General features: G+C 48.7%; 1 protein-coding gene across 1 annotated transcript; it reads right to left on the bottom strand.

The window, feature by feature from the left end:
* Positions 1-9,781: 9,781 nt before the first annotated feature.
* On the bottom strand, positions 9,782-10,417 carry LOC125548703. Its single transcript, XM_048712256.1, has 2 exons — positions 10,257-10,417; positions 9,782-10,167 (listed from the first exon to the last, which is right to left on the bottom strand). Exons 1-2 carry the CDS (start codon positions 10,363-10,365, stop codon positions 9,971-9,973), a joined length of 306 nt encoding a protein of 101 aa, XP_048568213.1. The 5' UTR covers positions 10,366-10,417; the 3' UTR covers positions 9,782-9,970.
* Between the last annotated feature and the right edge of the window lie 9,574 nt (positions 10,418-19,991).

The raw sequence follows: 19,991 nt of genomic DNA, 5'->3' as shown, positions 1-19,991 counted from the left end.
AGTCAGGAAACCATGACTATCTGTTGATCAACGAGCTAGTCACCTAGAGGCTTACTAGGGACATGTTGGTGTCTATTATTCACACATGTATTACGATTTCCGGATAACACAATTATAGCATGAATAAAGACAATTATTATGAATAAGGAAATATAATAATAATGCTTTTATTATTGCCTCTAGGGCATATTTCCAATAGAAAAGGTGGTCGTGTAAAAAGATAGTTTTCTAAAGAAACCATGTGTAATTCAAGAGGAGGAGAAATTGCCACTTGTCTGCGTGCGTGGAGCCCCTTGTATTGAAAAATAGGGGTGTGACCGTTTATGCGGTATAAGTAGTGGCGCCGGACTCGATTAGTTGTGTCTGAGGTCTTGACGACCTATTGGATGCTTTCGTTGGTCCGGGCGCCTTTAGTGTGCGGCTGCCAAGGCAGCCTCACTCTCTTCGGCGCGCAGAGATCGCTTGATACTTCCGTGCACTGAAATGATGCCTCGTGGACCGGGCATCTTGAGTGTAAGGGAGGCGTAGTGTGGTATTGCATTAAAGCGAGCGAAAGCTTCACGTCCGAGCAGTGCTTGATAGCCACTTTGGAACGGAGCGATGTGGAAAGTTAAATGCTCGTGACGGAAGTTATCGGGGGAGCCGAATATGACTTGTAATAGGAGGGAGCCCGTGCAACGAGCCCCTGGCCCTGGCGTTACTCCTTTAAAGGTAGTGTTGCTATGGCGAATTTGTGTTGGGTCTAACCCCATCCCACGGATTGTATCCTGATATATTAGGTTTAGGCTGCTGCCGTCGTCCATCAATACTCGTGTGAAGTGATATCCGCCAATTACTGGGTTTAACACCAGGGCGGCCCATCCTGCATGTTGGATATTTGTTGAGTAATCGCGATGGTCGAAAATGATCGGTTGAGATGACCAGTGGCAGGACTTCGCGGTGATAGGCGCTTGGGTATATTTTTCTGGGAGTGCTGCATTGCTTTTTCCCTTGATCACATGTAACACGTTTACTGTTTTGACTTCGAGTGGAAATTTCTTTTGTTCCCCCGTGTCTCACTTGGGAGGTTTGTCCTCGTCTTCACTTGGTGTATCCTCCCCCTTGTGTACGGCGTTGAGCTTGCCGGACTGCTTGAAGACCCAACATTCTCTGTGGGTATGATTGGCAGGTTTGCCAGGGGTACTATGGATCTGACATACTTGGTCCAGAATTTTGTTGAGGCTGGACAGTTCATCCCTGGTGCCTTTAGGGGGCGGCTTTTGTCCTGGCCGAGAGACTTTGAATCCGGCATTTACTGCTGTGCCCTTTGTGTTGTCTTCTTTATTCTGGCGTTTGTTATTGTTGTTGCACCGTGATTTCCCATTTCCATTTCTAACTTCAGATGTGTTGGGATCGCTAGTGCTGCATCTGGCTAGCCAGCTGTCCTCACCCGCGCAAAAGCGGGTCATGAGGTTTGTTAATGCGGCCATTGTTCTCGGCTTATTTTGGCTGAGGTGTTTGGCGAGCCATTCATCACAGACGCTATGCTTGAAAGCCGCTAAGGCTTCAGCGTCCGGACAGTCGACAATCTGGTTCTTTTTAGTAAGAAACCTATTCCAAAGCTTTCGGGCTGACTCTCCGGGCTGCTGAGTTATATGACTCAGATCATCCGCATCCGGAGGTCGGACATAAGTCCCTTGAAAATTTGCCCGAAAGGCGTCTTCGAGCTCTTCCCAACTTCCAATGGAGCTTTCGGGGAGGCCTTTGAGCCAGTGACGAGCTGGCCCTTTGAGCTTGAGGGGTAAGTACTTGATGGCGTGGAGATCATCTCCTCGAGCCATATGGATATGAAGGATGTAGTCCTTAATCCATACCCCCGGGTCTGTTGTTCCGTCGTATGCCTCTATGTTTACGGGCTTGAATCCCTCTGGAAATTCATGGTCTAGCACCTCATCGGTGAAACACAGGGGATGTGCGGCACCCCTGTAGCTGGGTGTGCCATGTTGTTCGGACGTTTGTTGTGTTGCATTGTATGTTGGGGCGCGCCTGCGTGGTCCATAAATGGATCTTGTTGCGCCATCCTTTGGGTGCGAGCCCTCGCATGGGTCGTGTGTTGTATTGTGAGCGGCGTTGTATGCCGTTGTGTGTTGATAGAGGGGTCGTCTATCCGACCGGGTGGCTGCTTTGATATTTGGTTGTGGGGGGTCGGAGGCCTCCTCATCGAATTCAGGTAGTAGCTTCCGCTTTGGGTAGCTCTTTGAGGGGCGATTGTCGTCGTACATTGCCGCTGTATTGAGTATTTTACTCCATCTGAATTGGAGTGTGTTTTGCGCGGCCTTGAGCCTTCGCTTCTGCTTTTTAAGGCTCCTCGCGGTGGCAACGAGCCTTTTGCGGGCATTATGATGCTCCGGGTGCCTGTCCGGCGTTATGTCGTCCGGGCCATTATCCTTGATAGGATATTTTTTGTTCGGTTTCAACATCCGGATTGCCGTTGTCCGGCAGCGGTTTGCCCTGCTCGAGCGTTGGGTCTGTGTGATCGCTATTTCTGTCGAGGCGGGATTTGGGGCGGCGCTTGCGTCGCCGTTTTGACTGCTTTTCGAGGGAACAAACCTTCGGTGTGTCCTTCCGCTCCTCCTCGTCATCTTTTGGTGCATTCACCGTGTATACGTCATATGACGAGGTGGCGCTCCAGGGCCCAACAGGCGCTGGTTCTTCATCGTCTCCTTCATCGGCGTCCATACCGTCGATGTCTTCGAAGTCGACTTCGAGCATGTCGGTTAGGTCGTCGATAGTGGCTACAAAGTGGGTGGTGGGTGGGCTTTGAATTTCTTCATCGTCCGTACCCCAACCTTGCTGACCGCAGTCCGGCCAGGGCTCTCCTGATAAAGAGAGAGACTTCAGTGTCTTCAAGATATCGCCGAAAGGCGAGTGCTGAAAGATTTCTACGGCAGTGAACTCCATGATCGGCGCCCAATCAGATTCGATTGGCAGGGGCGTGGAGGGTTCGGAGTCCGGAGAGGAGTCCGGCTCCTTGGAGTCACGAGTCCCGCAGAATACGGGGCTGATGTTCGGCTCAACCGCCGTTGGGATCGCAGCCCCCGAGGCGGCGTCCAGCCGCCTATCCTCGATCGGCGCGGTTGGCTCCGGACTAAGGGTCGGAGCCGATGCGGGTGCGGCCTCCAGGGCACTGTTCGGCGGCAAAGCTAGATCATGCTCGTCGTGACAGTGCGGCACGCTCGGCAGTGGCTCGAATCCGTCGAAGATCAAGTCCCCGCGGATGTCAGCCGTGTGGTTTAAACTTCTAAATCTGACCTGACGGCTAGGGGCGTAGCTTTCGATCTGCTCCAGACGGCCAAGCGAATTGGCCCGCAGTGTGAAGCCGCCAAAGACGAAGATCTGCCCGGGGAGAAAGGTCTCACCCTGGACTGCATCGCTATTGATGATAGTAGGAGCCATCGGACCTGACGGCGATGGCACAGAGGAACTCTCAATGAAAGCACCAATGTCGGTGTCAAAACCGGCGGATCTCGGGTAGGGGGTCCCGAACTGTGCGTCTAGGCCGGATGGTAACGAGAGACAAGGGACACGAAGTTTTACCCAGGTTCGGGCCCTCTCGATGGAGGTAAAACCCTACGTCCTGCTTGATTAATATTGATGATATGGGTAGTACAAGAGTAGATCTACCACGAGATCAGAGAGGCTAAACCCTAGAAGCTAGCCTATGGTATGGTTGTTGATGTGTATGTTGTCCTATGGACTAAAACCCCCCAGTTTATATAGACACCGGAGAGGGTTAGGGTTACATAGAGTCGGTTACAATGGTAGGAGATCTGAACATCCGTATCGCCAAGCTTGCCTTCCACGCCAAGGAAAGTCCCTTCCGGATACGGGACGGAGTCTTCAACCTTGTATCTTCATAGTCCAGGAGTCCGGCTGAAGGTATAGTTCGGCTATCCGAACACCCCCTAATCCAGGACTCCCTCAGACACCATCAAAATCTCGCCTAAGATTGTGTAATTTATTGCGAAGCAAAGGGTATTATATGTGGTACCACATGGTTCGCTTGATAAAGATCTTTAATGTTAGGTGGGAAGTATTATGGGTGTCTAGTTCCCACTAATAATTATTGACTGATAGGTGTTCCGAACATGTCCACGTATTCTAGAACCTATAGGGTCAGACACTTAATGACTAGTGACATTTAGGAAATATGTGAGATAATGGAGAATGAGAGATAAGGGTTTTGAAAGTGTTTCAAAAGGCCTAAAAAATGTTTTAGGAGGTCTCAGAGTGTTCGGGTGATATCCAGGTCGGTTTTGGAAGCTTAGGAATGTTCCAGAACATCACAGAAGCTTAGGAAGGAATTCTAGAGCGTTTTGTTGGGTCCCCAACGGGACAACCTCATGCTTGGTTGAGGGTCAAGGCAAACCATAGGGGCCTAATGCAGGCAAGCCCACCCCCATGCTTTGGGAGGCAAGCAAACCCTAGAGGGGAGTCCTAGGAGGACTCCACCTCCTTATTGGGCTACCCCTAGCCCCACCACCTATATATAGGTTGGGAGCGCACTAGGAGAGGCACCAAACTCTCCACGGTATAACCTAGTTGCAGGAATTGGCGTGCTTCACCGATAATCTTCTTTACTTTCTCTGTGTTGGTTGTTTGTATGATCTCTAGTGATCCTGGGCTTGCTCATGCGCAATAATAATTTTATGTTGCATAGCACGTTCTCTCAAACCGCGGCGACGTGTTGCTTACGGCTCGCCCTCGATAGGAGTCGGTGACGTCTGGCACAAAGAGGGGGTATTCGCCTGATGTTAGTTGCGGCCGCTGATGGACGCGTGGACGGAAGACCGTCAAACCCCTCCGCGTGAAGCTCTAACAGGCACTCCGTGGCCATCCCCGATGGTGGGAATCGTTGGCCAAGGACTCGCAAGAGCCCAGATGAGCATGCGCTCCTCACATTCATGGTCGGCAGTGCAAACATACTCATATAGCTCATATGCCTGGAAGGAGTGCTCCATGGCGACTTGCATATCTTGCTGAAATTGCTTGATACGTCTCCAACGTATCTATAATTTTTTATTGTTCCATGCTATTATATTATCTGTTTTGGATGTTTAATGGGCTTTATTATGCACTTTTATATTATTTTTGAGACAAACCTACTAACCAAAGGCCCAGTGCAAATTGCCGTTTTTTGCCTATTTCAGTGTTTCGCAGAAAAGGAATACCAAACGGCATCCAAATGGAATGAAACCTTCGGGAGAGTTATTTTTGGAACAAACGCAATCCAGGGGACTTGAAGTGGATGTCAAGGAAGCAACGAGGCGGCCACGAGGTAGAAGGGCGCGCCAAGGGGGGTAGGCGCGCCCCCACCCTCGTGGGCCCCTCGTGGCTCCACCGACCTACTTCTTTCGCCTATATATACTCATATACCCCGAAAACATCCGAGAGCACCACGAAACCCTATTTCCACCGCCGCAACCTTCTGTACCCGTGAGATCCCGTCTTGGGGCCTTTTCCGGTGCTCCGCCGGAGGGGGAATCGATCACGGAGGGCTTCTACATCAACACCATAGCCTCTCCGATGATGTGTGAGTAGTTTACCACAGACCTTCGGGTCCATAGTTATTAGCTAGATGGCTTCTTCTCTCTCTTTGAATCTCAATACAAAGTTCTCCTCGATTCTCTTGGAGTTCTATTCGATGTAATTCTTTTTGCGGTGTGTTTGACGAGATCTGATGAATTGTGGGTTTATGATCAAGATTATCTATGAACAATATTTGATTCTTCTCCAAATTCTTTTATACATGATTTAATATCTTTGCAAGTCTCTTCGAATTATCAGTTCGGTTTGGCCTACTAGATTGATTTTTCTTGCAATGGGAGAAGTGCTTAACTTTGGATTCAATCTTGCGGTGTTCTTTCGCAGTTACATCAGGGGCAGCAAGGCACGTATTGTATGGTTGCCATCGAGGATAAAAAGATGGGGTTTATATCATATTGCTTGAATTTATCCCTCTACATCATGTCATCTTGCCTAACGCATTACTCTGTACTTATGAACTTAATACTCTAGATGCATGCTGGATAGCAGTCGATGTGTGGAGTAATAGTAGTAGATGCAGAAACGTTTCGGTCTACTTGTCGCGGACGTGATGCCTATATACATGATCATGCCTGGATATTCTCATAACTATGCGCTTTTCTATCAATTGCTCGACAGTAATTTGTTCACCCACCATAGAATTTGCTATCTTGAGAGAAGCCACCAGTGAAACCTATGGCCCCCGGGTCTATCTTCCATCATATTATTTTCCTATCTACTTGCTATTTCTGTCGTCTTTTATTTTGTAATCTTTATTTTCCAATCTATAGAACAAAAATACCAAAAATATTTATCTTATTATCTTTATCAGATCTCAGTTTTGCAAGTGGCCGTGAAGGGATTGACAACCCTTTTATCGCGTTGGTTGCAAGGTTCTTGATTGTTTGTGCAGGTACGAGGGACTTGCGTGTAGTCTCCTACTGAATTGATACCTTGGTTCTCAAAAACTGAGGGAAATACTTACGCTAATTTGCTGCATCACCCTTTCCTCTTCAAGGAAAAACCAACACATGCTCAAGAGGTAGCATTGCTCATCAATGACGAGGGGCGGTGTAGATTGGAAATGCCGAGGAATTCAGTTGTATGGCTGCCAGATTAGAGGGGAGGGGGGGGGGGTAGCGCAGCAGGAAGATCGAGCGGGTTTTACTTAACCATGTGCTCCACTTCACACATGATACACCTAAATGAAATATGTGTGATGGTTCTCTTCATTGCAAACAATACATTTATTTCAAATGTGTGCACATTAACACATACGTTTCATTTTCAGGCATATAGTTGGTTTTTTTGTACTCTGTGTGTGTTGTATTCATCGCATGTAATTTGACATTAGTGTACAACAAGGGATTTAATAGCATGATTCTGCATTTGAGAAACGTAAGGCCTCTTTTGGTTCATAGGGCAGGAAAATCATAAGAATAAAAGAATCATAGAAAATGAGATGGCATGCATCTCAAATTCTATGACTAGGAATAGGAAAGAAGATATTCTTTGATACACATCATATGATTTTTTTCTATTGAGTCTAGTCTAATGTTTATTTTCTTATGAAATGTGGAGGATCGGAAGAATTCCTCCATAAGAATAGGATTTCATTCCTACAAACCAAATGACTCAAAAGGAAATTTTTCTATAAAAATCCTATCCTATAAAGTTTCTACAAAATTAATGCTCGTTTCTACGTGTGTGGCAACGTCTGAACTAGAGACTATATCTGTGAGGCCAGTATAGCTGATTCATTCATAAATTAATGGTGGTGAAAACTTAGGTTCAACCATGGTAATTCAGAGTTTGCAGCACCATCCCACCAGTGTAGTTTAGTGCAACTCAAACGGTTAAAATACTCTTTCATAGACACAATTTCAAACCCTTACCTTACAAAGGTGTGTGATAGGGGGCTCCATCACACACGATATGGGTTAATCATCTGCGATAAGCCCCAATGGTGCTTCCGTTCAGGAAAAACAAACCGTATCGATTCCTAAACCTATCACATACATGAATCTTGTGGCAAGCATTTGCGATATATCAAATGTATCAAACACTCCATCCGAAAAAATCGTGTGAGGTGATATATGTATCACACCCGCTCTCCTGTGGTGCAATATTTGTGATGCGCATTACTGATAGAGTGTGTGCTATAACATGCATATCACAAACATTTAACCCTATAATGCCATTTGCGATACGTCAAACATCACATACGTTTTAGAAATGCAAAATGTGTGCGGTGCTACCATTGTCGCACATGTTTTCTAGTTATCCGCACATGTTTGTACCAAGAGATGTGTGTGTGTGTGTGTGTGTGTGTTATATGGGTTTGTCGCACACGTTTGCCAAGAGAGAAATGTGAGCTTTGTTTATGGTTCATCGCACACGTTAGTACTCCGCAAAACGTGTGTGCGGTAAAGGCAGAGTTTTGAATTTCAACCAAGACAATTAATTTTGGCCATTTATTCCGGGCTTGGTATATATCTTTTTCAGCCAAATATTTTTGGCTTCATTTGAATTTTTTAAACCTGGCTTACTTCTCATTAAGGTATTACCTTAGAGAAAACATTATATTTGTACTCTTGCGGGTTATGTTGGACCGCTACCTTTTCCCCGCTTGATGTCAAATTTCAATCAAATGTCAGCCAATTTTATTCCAAAATTCAAATTTTTGTTTTGCTATTTTGTCCATGTTTTCCCCTTTTTTTGAAATAGCCCGGAATCTCAGCCATCTCGGTCAGCGCCGGGAAAGAAACACAAACCAAAAGCCAAAACCCTTGGGTAGGGCTCCAGCGCACATGTTGTGATCTGCGAGACGTGTTTCCAGTAGACGTTGATTGAAGACATTTTGGTTTGTCAAAGCATGTGCACCATATTGATCTGCATAGCTGATTTTTTTCTCAATAATTTAACCCATGTACTTTAAAATTCTTTATCATTTGTACTTAGAAGTAGGCAATCACTTATTTCATTTCTCATATATACATCCCAATTTACGAAAGTTTAATAACCAATGCATAATTCTATTCATATGCACCATATGTTAAAAGTTGCAAAATCACAAATTAAAAATTGATTCTTGCTGTATGAAACGGAAATTGCTCCCAAAGTTGTAAAATATTACCATAAGTGATAAAAAATGTTACACACAGGGGAATTCCCTGCCTGGACGGCCCATGCAGTATGAACCTCCTATACTGCCCTCTGCACGCTGGGACAAGACGTAGCGCGCCCGTTTGGGCCGGCCCATATCCGAGCGGCCTGTTTTTAAACTTGTTTTTAATTTTGTGTTTTTCTTTTTTTTATTTAAATAATTTGGGAATTTAAAAAAGTTTCTAAAATAGAAAAATGATAATTTTCAAATAAATTTTTTAATGAATCATAAAATGTTTGTGGATTCAACAAATGATCGCAATTTTATAAAAAGAATAATTGCTTATTAAAAGAAGTTTTGAAAACAAATGTTTGAAAAATCAAAACAAAATCATGATTTTTTTAAAAAATGTATTAAAAAGTATGCATGACCTGCAAAATAGTTTATTCATTCATAAAATGTTCGCTGATTCAAAAAATGATCATGCATTTGAAAAATGTTCATTAAATCAATTTTTTTTTGTGAATTTCAAAAATTGTTCCACGAATTTAAAAATGTTCGCCCATTCTAGAAATGTTCTGCGATTCATGAAAATTGATAAAAATATGTTCAATTTTTTAAATTTTTTTTGCAAATAGTATAAAATGTTCATGAATTAAAAATGTTCTTTATTTAGGAAATGTTCACACTTTTGTAAAAGTGTTCACGAATTTGAAAAATATTCATGATTTCATATATGTTGACGAGTTCAGAAAATGTTCATGATTTTATGAAATTAAGAGTGATAGTGTATGTCGGTGATGCAGCAAAATATGATCGTGGCCATCAGAGATTATGATCTTTTTTCTTCCGTTGCAATGCACGGACCCTTTTGCTAGTAGTAGTATTGAAGACGGTAAAGAACAAGGCGAGGGACTTATGCCTGCTGCAGAAGGTGAAGCAGCGAAATGGTCATATTGTGTGCTCCTTCATGCCAAAGACGCGACACACGGACCAAACTCCGGACAGCGAGACACAAAGTAACGCACTGGTAATCAGGCACAATCAAGGAAAGGGACACACAAGGTAAACGCACTGGTAATCAAGCACGACCAACTGACCCAAATTTTAAGCCAAAGCTGGTACAAAGACAGACTGACACTGACGGACTAGAACCTCGATCCTTTTGCGAGGGAAATGCAAATACCAAACTTAACTTGAGTTGTGGTAGAGGTGTACGCATAGCGACCAGCCTCCTTTATTCATACATAAGTAGCAGCAACCAACGATGCTGCGTAGTCCATGCAACTGAACCGTGTGTTAGGCAGAGGACGCGTCGAGGCAGACCCACTGGCCGACGAAGATCCTGACGCAGTTGATGTTGGGGTTGAAGCCCAGGAAGTCCTCCTGGGTCAGACCGGCGTCCTCCGCTAGTGAGGAGCAGGTCTCGCCCTGCTGCACCGCGCTCACCTTGTTGCACGTCAGCGCCGGCACCGCCTTCTTGTTCGCCGCATAACCTGCGAAACGTACATGCACATTCAGCCACTGCTACTGTACTACATATGCAGATCAACTGGACGATGTTGATTGGTTGACATGGACGCACCTCCGTTAATGCTGTCGCGCTGCACGTTCACGGTGATCCTGGCGTCGGCGAGGGTGACCGCCACAAGAAGGGACGCGATCAGGAGAGCGGCGACTCCGTGGTTGGCCATTGCAGCTGTGGTGGTGTTGTGCTGGAGAGAAGCGTAAGCGGATATGTGCTTGTTTAGGCTCTGCTTTGGTGGTGCTGTGGTGGAGAGAAGCTCAGCCCTCCTTTTTATAGCGTAACGACTAACGAACTCGGTGCTTGAAAGTCGATAAGATGGAGGGAGAGAGTGACGACATGGTTCGGGTCATGGCCTTGGAGACGGCCACAATGTACGGGCGATACTGCTTATGCTGAGAACGGTATGGACATGTCGTTCCTTACATTTGCAAGCCGGGGCCCGGGTAATCGCATCTGCGATTCCTATGGAACTGCTTTGTAATATTTTTAGCCGTGTGATTTTGACCGAGCAAATATATATTTTACCTTCACGTTTCTCGTTTTTCTTGAAAAAAATAATCATTGTCATGCTCCATCACGAAACATTAAAACTCAGCTACGCCCTTCCGCAGCGCTTTGACGTCCTTTGCCGTCGGATTAGATACACTTGCATACCTGACCGATCGCATGTCCCTTATGTCAAAAAACATGTCTGGTAGACCGCATGAGGTCCAACCGGACCGCATGATGCAAAAATCATGCATTTGGATGTATAGGCAATGATGTTCAAAGCACCCTCAGTGTGGCCTACTAGAAACTCTCGATTCGACCATTTTTAGCGAACCAGACTCAAGCGATGTAAAACTGCAGACCTGGGTGGCTCGAGCGATGCAACCTAATGAAGGCGTGATAAATGGTGGAAGTGAGGTTGCAGGTGATGCGTTGCGTTAACTCCTAATCTTCTCCGTTTATTGGTCAATTTTAATCCACACAAGAGTGCTTCGATTCAAGATAAGGTCTACATGAAAAATATGCATCTCGATGTTGTGGTCTCATATGGGCGATCAATTTGTAGTTTCGTTCACTGTATATGTTCAATTTCGTGTTCATTTGAAGCTATTTTGGATGAATTATGTCAAATTATTCATCGTACACGGTGGACTGTTTGAAATTTCCTTTGTCCAGTAGGTTCATCTCGTTGTTTCCCACGACTTTAGTGTTGCATATTTTCTGTTTCAACGATCGTAAACGAGTAGATCTACACCATATGTATGGTATTTTTAATGACACTCCTTAATCTCCTTCATCTAGTCCCTTCTAATCTACACTACGGTGTTTTGATTCAAGATAAGTTGTATACAAAAAAGATGCATGTCGACATTGTTGTTCCATTCAGAAGATCAGTTTGTAAATTTGTTGACGATAAATGTTTAAGTTCATGTTTCCAGCTATTTTAGACGAATTTTGTCAAACTCATCACGCACGGTCAACTATTTGAAACTTCCTTTGACTGGTAGTTTCATCTCATTGTTTTAAACAACTTTCGTACTGTATGCTTTTTGTTTCTACAGTTGTAGATGATAACATGTGTATCTCTCTACTGTACTGTACTAAGATGTTTGTGTGATGGTTTAGGCAAAATTCAGATTTTCTGTTCTCACTGATCATCGCCAACCTTGCCGCATAGATGTCATGCCATTCCCCATACCGCTGGCGGTGTCATTCCTTCCGACCCCTTGCCCGCGACCTACTACATTGATGCCGGCATTGCACGCAAACTGCACTTCTCCTCCCCGTCCTTTGCCTCCACACCCTCTTCCTCATCCCTTCTCACAGACTTCCCATGCGGCAACGATGCAAGCAACTGGTTCACCACGCCACCGAAGGGATTGCTCGCATGCGACTTCGTGCTAATCGCGTCAGACGCGATGCCATGGCCACTGTACACCCTAGTCGTTGACGCACTCTATCGTAACTTTGTGTGTCATGTGTGTCGTGGTTCTAACTCTGACAGTGATGTAGGGGGGTGAGTATGGAGAGGCTAGATCCTAGCTATTGGGAAGTTGTTACACGCGAGGTTTACGAGTTCATGCTCTTCTCGGAGAAAGTAATAGCCCTACGTCTCGGAGCCCGGAGGCAGTCGACTGGATTATGCGTGTATGGATTACAGGGGTGCGAACCCTTCCTACCGAGGAGGGGGGTGGCTTATATAGAGTTCGCCGGCCCCCTCCTGCCCTCAGTAATGCAGGGTTTAAAGTACATTTAAGATTGGGCGTTACTGGTAACGCCTCTAATAAAGTGCTATAATGACCATGAAGACTACTTAACGGCTGACCGTTTGCCTACGGAGCGACTGTAGGTCTCCTGGCAGTCGAGTGATTAGCTTCATGGTCGAGTGGTAGCTTCTTGGTCGAGTGTCTTGAACCTGTCGAGTGGAGTGCCTTCAAGTCGATTGATAGGTGATTTCTTCTAGGGATGTCCTTGGGTAGGACTCTTTGGGACGGGTCCGTGCTCCTACCCCAGGTACATAGCTTCATCATTAGCCCCCGAATGGATCGAGGTTAGAGTGGGGGAAGAGTTGGGGATCCTTTCCGACTGGTTCTTTGGGGGCTGTATGAGTGCCTCGTTTAGGGTCAGTTGTCGCGGATGACGTCACCAACCTCTTTCAGTCGCCTTGATCCATTCCAGGCCCTTCATTGAGTGAATATCCTTGCTCGCGACATGCCGAGTGTTGGTGCGAGCGGGATACTCTGTTTTCGGCAAGCGGTTCTGCGGCCCGCGGATCTCACGGGATTTGGATTTCGGGAAGCGCGCGGGACGGGAGCAGCCGCAGTAATCGGAAGTGATAAAGCGGAAACTCCTCGATCCTCGCGTCGCCTTTTCCGCCACGTACTGCGCGCGCGTCTGTTGCGGGATTTGACTGGGCTGCCTGGGCCTACCGGTCAGCCACTCGGGAGCAGCCCCTTATAAGTTGCCGGCTCGGGGTTTCCAAGCCGCGCGCTTCTCTTCTTCTTCCTTCTTTCTTCCTCTCCCCCTTCGCCAACCCTCCCGCGACCCTCGGCCGTACCCTAGCGCCGTTAGCCCGTGCGAGACCTCGCCGGCGACGATGGTGAAGGGCAAGACCACTGCTTTGGAGCGCGTGAAGAAGGCGGCGGCGGCGGGGAAAGGAAAGAAGTCTTCTCGAGGCGGATCTTCCTCCCGGACCACCCTGCCCAAGGGTTGGATTCAGGGCGACTGGATGCCATCGGTGCTCCGGCAGGAAGATCTCGACGACATGGTCGAGGGAGGAGCCATTCCCCACGAGGCCGCGCGTCTCCCGGGGAGGGAGATCGAACCGCAACCCCGCGACGGTGAGTGTGTGCTCCTCGCCACCCACATCGACCGAGGGTTTTCTCTGCCTCCCCATCCATTCTTCCGGAGCTTCTTGAATTTCTTCGGAGCGCAGCTCCATCACTTTACCCCCAACTCCATAGTCTATCTTGCCGCGTTCATTTCCATGTGCGAGGCCTTCCTGGGGTGCCGTCCGCATTGGGGGCTTTTCAAGCATATCTTTACTTGCCGCTCTCAGTCGGTTAAAAAGGCCAAGTCGAGTGATGAGAAGACGCAAGTGATCCAGCTGTGCGGGGGCCTGGCGATCCAAACGAGGGGGAAGAGCTGTTTCCCCTCTATCACCTTCCCGGAATCGGTCCGCGGCTGGCAGTCGACCTGGTTCTACTGCCAGGACCAGGCGACCCCCGGACAGTCGACCGGTCTCCCTCCTTTTTCCCTCGACCGAGCCGAGAAGCCTATCTCTCTGAAAGTCACGCCGGAGGAAAGTGCCCAAGTCAAAGTATTGGCGGGTCGAGTGGTTGAGCTTGTCCGTGAGGGGGTGACTAGGATGGACCTGTTAGAGGTCTTTCTCCAGAGGCGCATCCAACCGCTCCAGGCGCGAGACCACCCGATGTGGCTGTATTCTGGCCTTGACGACACCGCTCGGATCCACCCAGAGGAGGTCACCGACGAGATGCTGGAGGGGTGGCTGTCAAGCATCACGGGGAACAAAGACAACCCCCGAGGAGCCAGAAGGGTAATTCCACTCGACAACTCATATGAAGTGGATCAGGTACGTCTTTGTGTCAGATATCCGGTCTCCTGTATTAGTCTTCTTCGGGCAAGTCGATTGACTTTCGTTCTGTCTGTTGTCTTCCAGGCTACCACTGAGATGTACTCGACGCCCAACGGGGCACAAGGGCCGACTGAGGAAGGTGAGGGGAGCGGAGGCGAGAGCGGGGACGACCAGGTCGAGTGGGAGTCCGACGGTGAGGGAGAGGAAGGCGACGACATCTTCTCCAGTGAAGAGGAGGAGGAGGATGAACCCTCCCGCCCGAAGGGGCGGTCTAAGCTCGCCCATGATCCAGCGCAGGATCGTGGCAAGGCGACTGCTCCTGTTGGGCAGTCGTCGAAACGCCCTCGGACTTCTTCTCCTCCGCCGGCCGGGAAGGCTCCCAAGCACCCACGAACGACGCCATCCAAGCCGCCCAAGGCCTTGCCCAAGATGAAGATAGCTGTTCCCACCATTTCGGGGTAACAATAACACTTGCTTTCCTTTGTCGACTGTGGACGGATCCTTGGTCGATTCACTGGGCCAACTGACTAACTTTCGAGATTTGCAGTGGTGCAACTTCTGAGGTCTCCGCCAGGAACGACGACCAAGAGATGGAGGACGCTGTCACCTCCAACCCTGGTACGATCACTGACGTCCTGCTTACGAGTCGACTGAAGCGTTGGTCGATTGAATGTTTTCCTTGCAGCTCCTCCTCATGTTATTGACCTCCCGGACGACGACAACGCACCACTAAGGGTGAAGAGGAAGAAGAAGGCGTTGGCTGGCAAGACTCCGCAATCCACTCCGGTGCCTGAGGCTGAAGTTCGGGATGATGGCGAACCCACTCGGGCTTCCGTGACTTTCGCTGTTCCTCTGACGAGTGTGCGGCCTTCAGCGTCGACTGCAGATCCGTCTTCGCATTTTGCTGCGTATCCCATCCCTGAGGACCAAGCGGCTGCTGCGAAGGAGGCTGTACGCCAGGCTGGAGTCATGATGGAACAGGTAAAAGTGGCTCGGGAGGCTTGCCAGGCGGCTTATGACGCAAGCTCGGCTCTTCAGAGCAATGTCCAGGTCAGTCGACTTCAACACTTGGTCTGTTTTGGTATGTCCTTTGAAGAATCTCTTTTCCGAAGATCTTTAAGTTTGTACACCCAGTGGGTGTGTTTGCCAGTTTTTGGACGAGTGGGGGCACGCTAAGTGCACCCACTGGGTGTAGTCCCCGAGACTACGGTCGACTGCTGGCAGTCGACTGTAGTCTTTAAAGTGAGTCGTAGTTGAGTTTCTTCGCTCTGTCTGATCGGGCCATGTCGAATGGAACGGTATCCCGTTGACTGCGGGTAGTCGACGTTTTTCTCTCTCTTTTTTTTACTGTGGGGGCACGCTGAGTGCACCCACTGGGTGTAACCCCCGAGGCTACTGTCGAATGTTTTGCTTCGGCTGTAGTCTTAGAAACTCCATTATTGTCTCTTAGATGTTCGGAAGCAACTTGTCTTTGACTCGACTTCAGGGGTCGGTCGGGTGGGATAGGAACCGGTGGGGGCACGCTAAGTGCACCCACTGGGTGTAGTCCCCGAGACTATGGTGGACTGCTGGCAGTCGACCGTAGTCTTAGTATTTATTGCCTTTGTTGCTTTTCTTCTTTTTTACTGAAATTGTAACTTCTCCCCTTTGACTTCAGAAATCTTGTGATCTTGGAACCCGCTTGGCTGACTTGGAGAAGCAGCAAATTCAAATGAACCTTGATCTGGAGCTGGCCAGGACAGAGCTGCAGAAAGGTCAGAGACGGCGCCGCGGGTAAGACGCCTTTGTCGACTGGTTAATTTTCAGGCTTGAGTATCTCTTCGCTTTCTCCGACTCAATCATCATTTTTGCAGAAAAACTGAAAGAAGCTCTGGCGAAGAAAGATCAGGACTTGGCTGCCGCCCGAAAGGAGGCTGATGACAAGACCGCTCTGGCCGCGCAGAAGCTGGCTTCGGTCGACCAATTAGAAGGGGAGAACACCAAGTTGAAGACCGCTCTGAAGGAAGCCAACAGGGAGTGTTCGCGTTGGAAGAAGGAGAACCTCACCCTGAGCGAGAAGATGGAAGGCATCGCTCGCAGGAGGGACGACCTGGAGAGCTATTTGAGGAGCTTTGCCAAGAAGCTGTACATCAAGCTCGAAGGTGCACAATCAGTTCCGACTGGTTCTTTTTTTGTGTCGACTCAGTTTTATGAAATTTGACTTATCCTTGGGTCGTGCATGCAGAACTTTGCCAGAACTTCGAAGAGGAGACCGGGCGGATCGAAACCGGTTTGGATCCAATCAATTCTCCGGTGCAAGACGAAGCTGCCATGAACCTGCTCCGACTGGAATCCCGTGTTGACGGCATCGTGGATTACTTGGCTCGACTGAAGGTCGTCATGACGCAGATCGACCCGACGCTTTGGCCAGAGTCCACGCTCCAGAATGATCTCGAGTCTCTAATGACTCGACTCAACGGAATCCCCGACCGAGTGCAAGAGTGGAAGAAGTCTTCAGCTCGGTGCGGTGCTGACGTGGCTCTGTCTCTGGTCCGCGTCCATTGCAAGGAGGTGCGGGAGGAGAAGCTGGCCGCCATCCAAGTCACCAACACGAGGAAGCACAATTTCCAGGACTTCATGGAGACATTTATTGCTGCTGCTACCCGCATCGCAGATGGGATCGACTTGGATGAGTTTGTCGCCCCTGCCAGTCCTCCTCCTCCTGAGGAATGAAAAAACTTGCCTCGGAATGCCGAGTGATCTTGTAATCCGTTAAACTCTGCTTTAAATTGGCCTCGGAATGCCGAGTGGGAGTGTAACAGTTAAACTCTGCCGAGCTGGGGGCTCGAGTACTTTGATCTGAGGTCTCTGGGACCTTTTAGGCTTTATTTGAACTTGATTTGTCGTGGAATCTCTTTGTGGATGACCCGTCGAGTGGGATTTGATCTTCACTCGAAATAACTTGTGTCTGTGGTGCAGCTCCGAAGGAGAAGGTGGCAGTCGACCTGCCCCTCGTCGTCCTCGGGAAATGAGAAGTGTTCCATACTTAGGCGAGCGCTGGGCTGCAGCTAAGCCTCCGAGCGGGAGGTTTGCTCTCGCTCAGTAGGATTTCAAACTTAGGCGAGTGCTGACCGCAGCTAAGTCCCTTCGTAGGAGAACTTAGGCGAGCGCGGGATTGCAGCTAAGCCCCTGAGTGGGAGGTTTGCTCTCCACTCGGTAGGATTTTCAAACTTAGGCGAGTGCTGACCGCAGCTAAGTCTCTTCGTAGGAGAACTTAGGCGAGTGCTGGACTGCAGCTAAGCCTCCGAGTGGGAGGTTTGCTCTCCACTCGGTAGGATTTTTCAAACTTAGGCGAGTGCTGACCGCAGCTAAGTCTTTTCGTAGGAGAACTTAGGCGAGTGCTGGACTGCAGCTAAGCCCCCGAGTGGGAGGTTTGCTCTCCACTCGGTAGGACTTTTCAAACTTAGGCGAGTGCTGACCGCAGCTAAGTCTCTTCGTAGGAGAACTTAGGCGAGTGCTGGACTGCAGCTAAGCCTCCGAGTGGGAGGTTTGCTCTCCACTCGGTAGGATTTTTCAAACTTAGGCGAGTGCTGACCGCAGCTAAGTCTCTTCGTAGGAGAACTTAGGCGAGCGCTGGACTGCAGCTAAGCCTCCGAGTGGGAGGTTTGCTCTCCACTCGGTAGGATTTTTCAAACTTAGGCGAGTGCTGACCGCAGCTAAGTCTCTTCGTAGGAGAACTTAGGCGAGTGCTGGACTGCAGCTAAGCCCCCGAGTGGGAGGTTTGCTCTCCACTCGGTAGGATTTTTCAAACTTAGGCGAGTGCTGACTGCCAGCTAAGTCTCTTCGTAGGAGAACTTAGGCGAGTGCTGGACTGCAGCTAAGCCCCCGAGTGGGAGGTTTGCTCTCCACTCGGTAGGATTTTTCAAACTTAGGCGAGTGCTGACTGCAGCTAAGTCTCTTCATAGGAGAACTTAGGCGAGTGCTGGACTGCAGCTAAGCCCCCGAGTGGGAGGTTTGCTCTCCACTCGGTAGGATTTTTCAAACTTAGGCGAGTGCTGACTGTAGCTAAGTCTCTTAGTAGGAGAACTTAGGCGAGTGCTGGACTGCAGCTAAGCCCCCGAGTGGGAGGTTTGCTCTCCACTCGGTAGGATTTTTTTTTAACTTAGGCGAAACGGATTCGCGGCTAAGTCACCCACTGGGGGTTTTCGTATGTACACAAAAGTGACAACAATCATTGGAACACTCTTGACTTTGATAAAAATGAACTGCGGAAGTTTCTCTTATTACATCTTTATAGGAAGGAACTTAAGTGTAAAAGTGGCGGAGCAGCTCCGCGTTCCAAGCTCGCGGCTCGTCGATCTGGCGATCAATATTGTAGAGGTGATACGCTCCGTTGTGGAGGACTCTGGTGATGATGAAGGGGCCTTCCCAAGTTGGAGCAAGCTTGTGTGGTTTCTGTTGATCCACTCGGAGGACCAAATCTCCCTCTTGGAAAGCTCGACTCTTCACATACCGGGCATGGAATCGACGCAAGTCTTGCTGATAAATGGTCGATCTGATCATGGCCATCTCTCTTTCTTCTTCCAGGAGGTCTACTGCATCTTGCCAAGCCTGTTCTGCTTCATCTTCAGTGTAAATCTCGACTCGGGGAGTGTTGTGAAGGAGATCACTTGGCAGAACGGCTTCGACTCCATAAACAAGAAAGAATGGGGTTCTTCCAGTCGACCGGTTTGGGGTGGTCCTTAATCCCCACAGAACTGACGGAAGCTCGTCGACCCAGGCACCTGCCGCGTGCTTGAGATCACGCATTAGTCGAGGTTTTAGTACTTTGAGGATCAGACCATTTGCTCTTTCAGCTTGTCCATTCGACTGGGGATGGGCAACTGATGCATAGTCGACTCGAGTGCCTTGAGATGCGCAAAAGTCTCTGAACTGGTCTGAATCGAAGTTTGACCCATTGTCAGTGATGATGCTGTGAGGGACTCCATATCTGAATGTTAGTCCTCTGACGAAACTAATAGCAGTGCGAGCATCGAGGTTCTTGATGGGTTTAGCTTCAATCCATTTGGTAAACTTGTTGACTGCCACAAGCACATGGGTGAAACCGCTCCTGCCTATTCTCAGAGGACCGACCATGTTCAGTCCCCAAACAGCGAAGGGCCAGACGAGTGGAATGGTCTTCAGGGCTGATGCGGGCTTGTGGGACATGTTGGAGTAGAACTGGCAGCCTCCACACTTGTCGACTATCTCTTTTGCCATCTCATTTGCTCTTGGCCAGTAAAATCCCGCTCGGTATGCTTTGGCCACAATGGTCCGAGAGGACGCATGGTGGCCACAGGTTCCCGAGTGGATATCATCAAGGATTATCCGACCTTCTTCTGGTGTTATGCACTTCTGACCGATTCCAGTCGCGCTTTCTCTATACAACTGCCCCTTTATGACTGCGAAGGCCTTGGATCGGCGGACGATCTGTCGAGCCTCTTCCTCGTCCTCCGGGAGCTCTTTCCTTAGGATATACGCGATGTATGGTATCGTCCAGTCGGGAGTGATTGCCAAGACTTCCATGATCAGGTCGACCACAACAGGAACTTCGACTTCAGTCGGATCTGTGGCACTTTTCGGTTGTGGGGCTTCTTCTGTGAAAGGATCCTCCTGGACTGACGGCGAGCGGATGTGCTCCAAAAACACATTGCTGGGAATGGCTTCTCTCTTGGAGCCTATCTTTTCCA

This window comes from Triticum urartu, chromosome 3, assembly GCF_003073215.2.
Source record: "Triticum urartu cultivar G1812 chromosome 3, Tu2.1, whole genome shotgun sequence".
NCBI classification, from domain to species: domain Eukaryota; kingdom Viridiplantae; phylum Streptophyta; class Magnoliopsida; order Poales; family Poaceae; genus Triticum; species Triticum urartu.
This window is presented reverse-complemented; position numbering and strand designations above follow the sequence as displayed.

What these genes read in the sequence shown, in the direction of transcription:
- LOC125548703 (XM_048712256.1), bottom strand. Translation starts at nt 10,365, where the DNA reads ATGGCCAACCACGGAGTCGCCGCTCTCCTGATCGCGTCCCTTCTTGTG. An exon ending in GCGCGACAGCATTAACGGAG is followed by an intron (nt 10,168 to 10,256) that starts GTGCGTCCATGT and finishes TACGTTTCGCAG; the next exon opens with GTTATGCGGCGAACAAGAAG.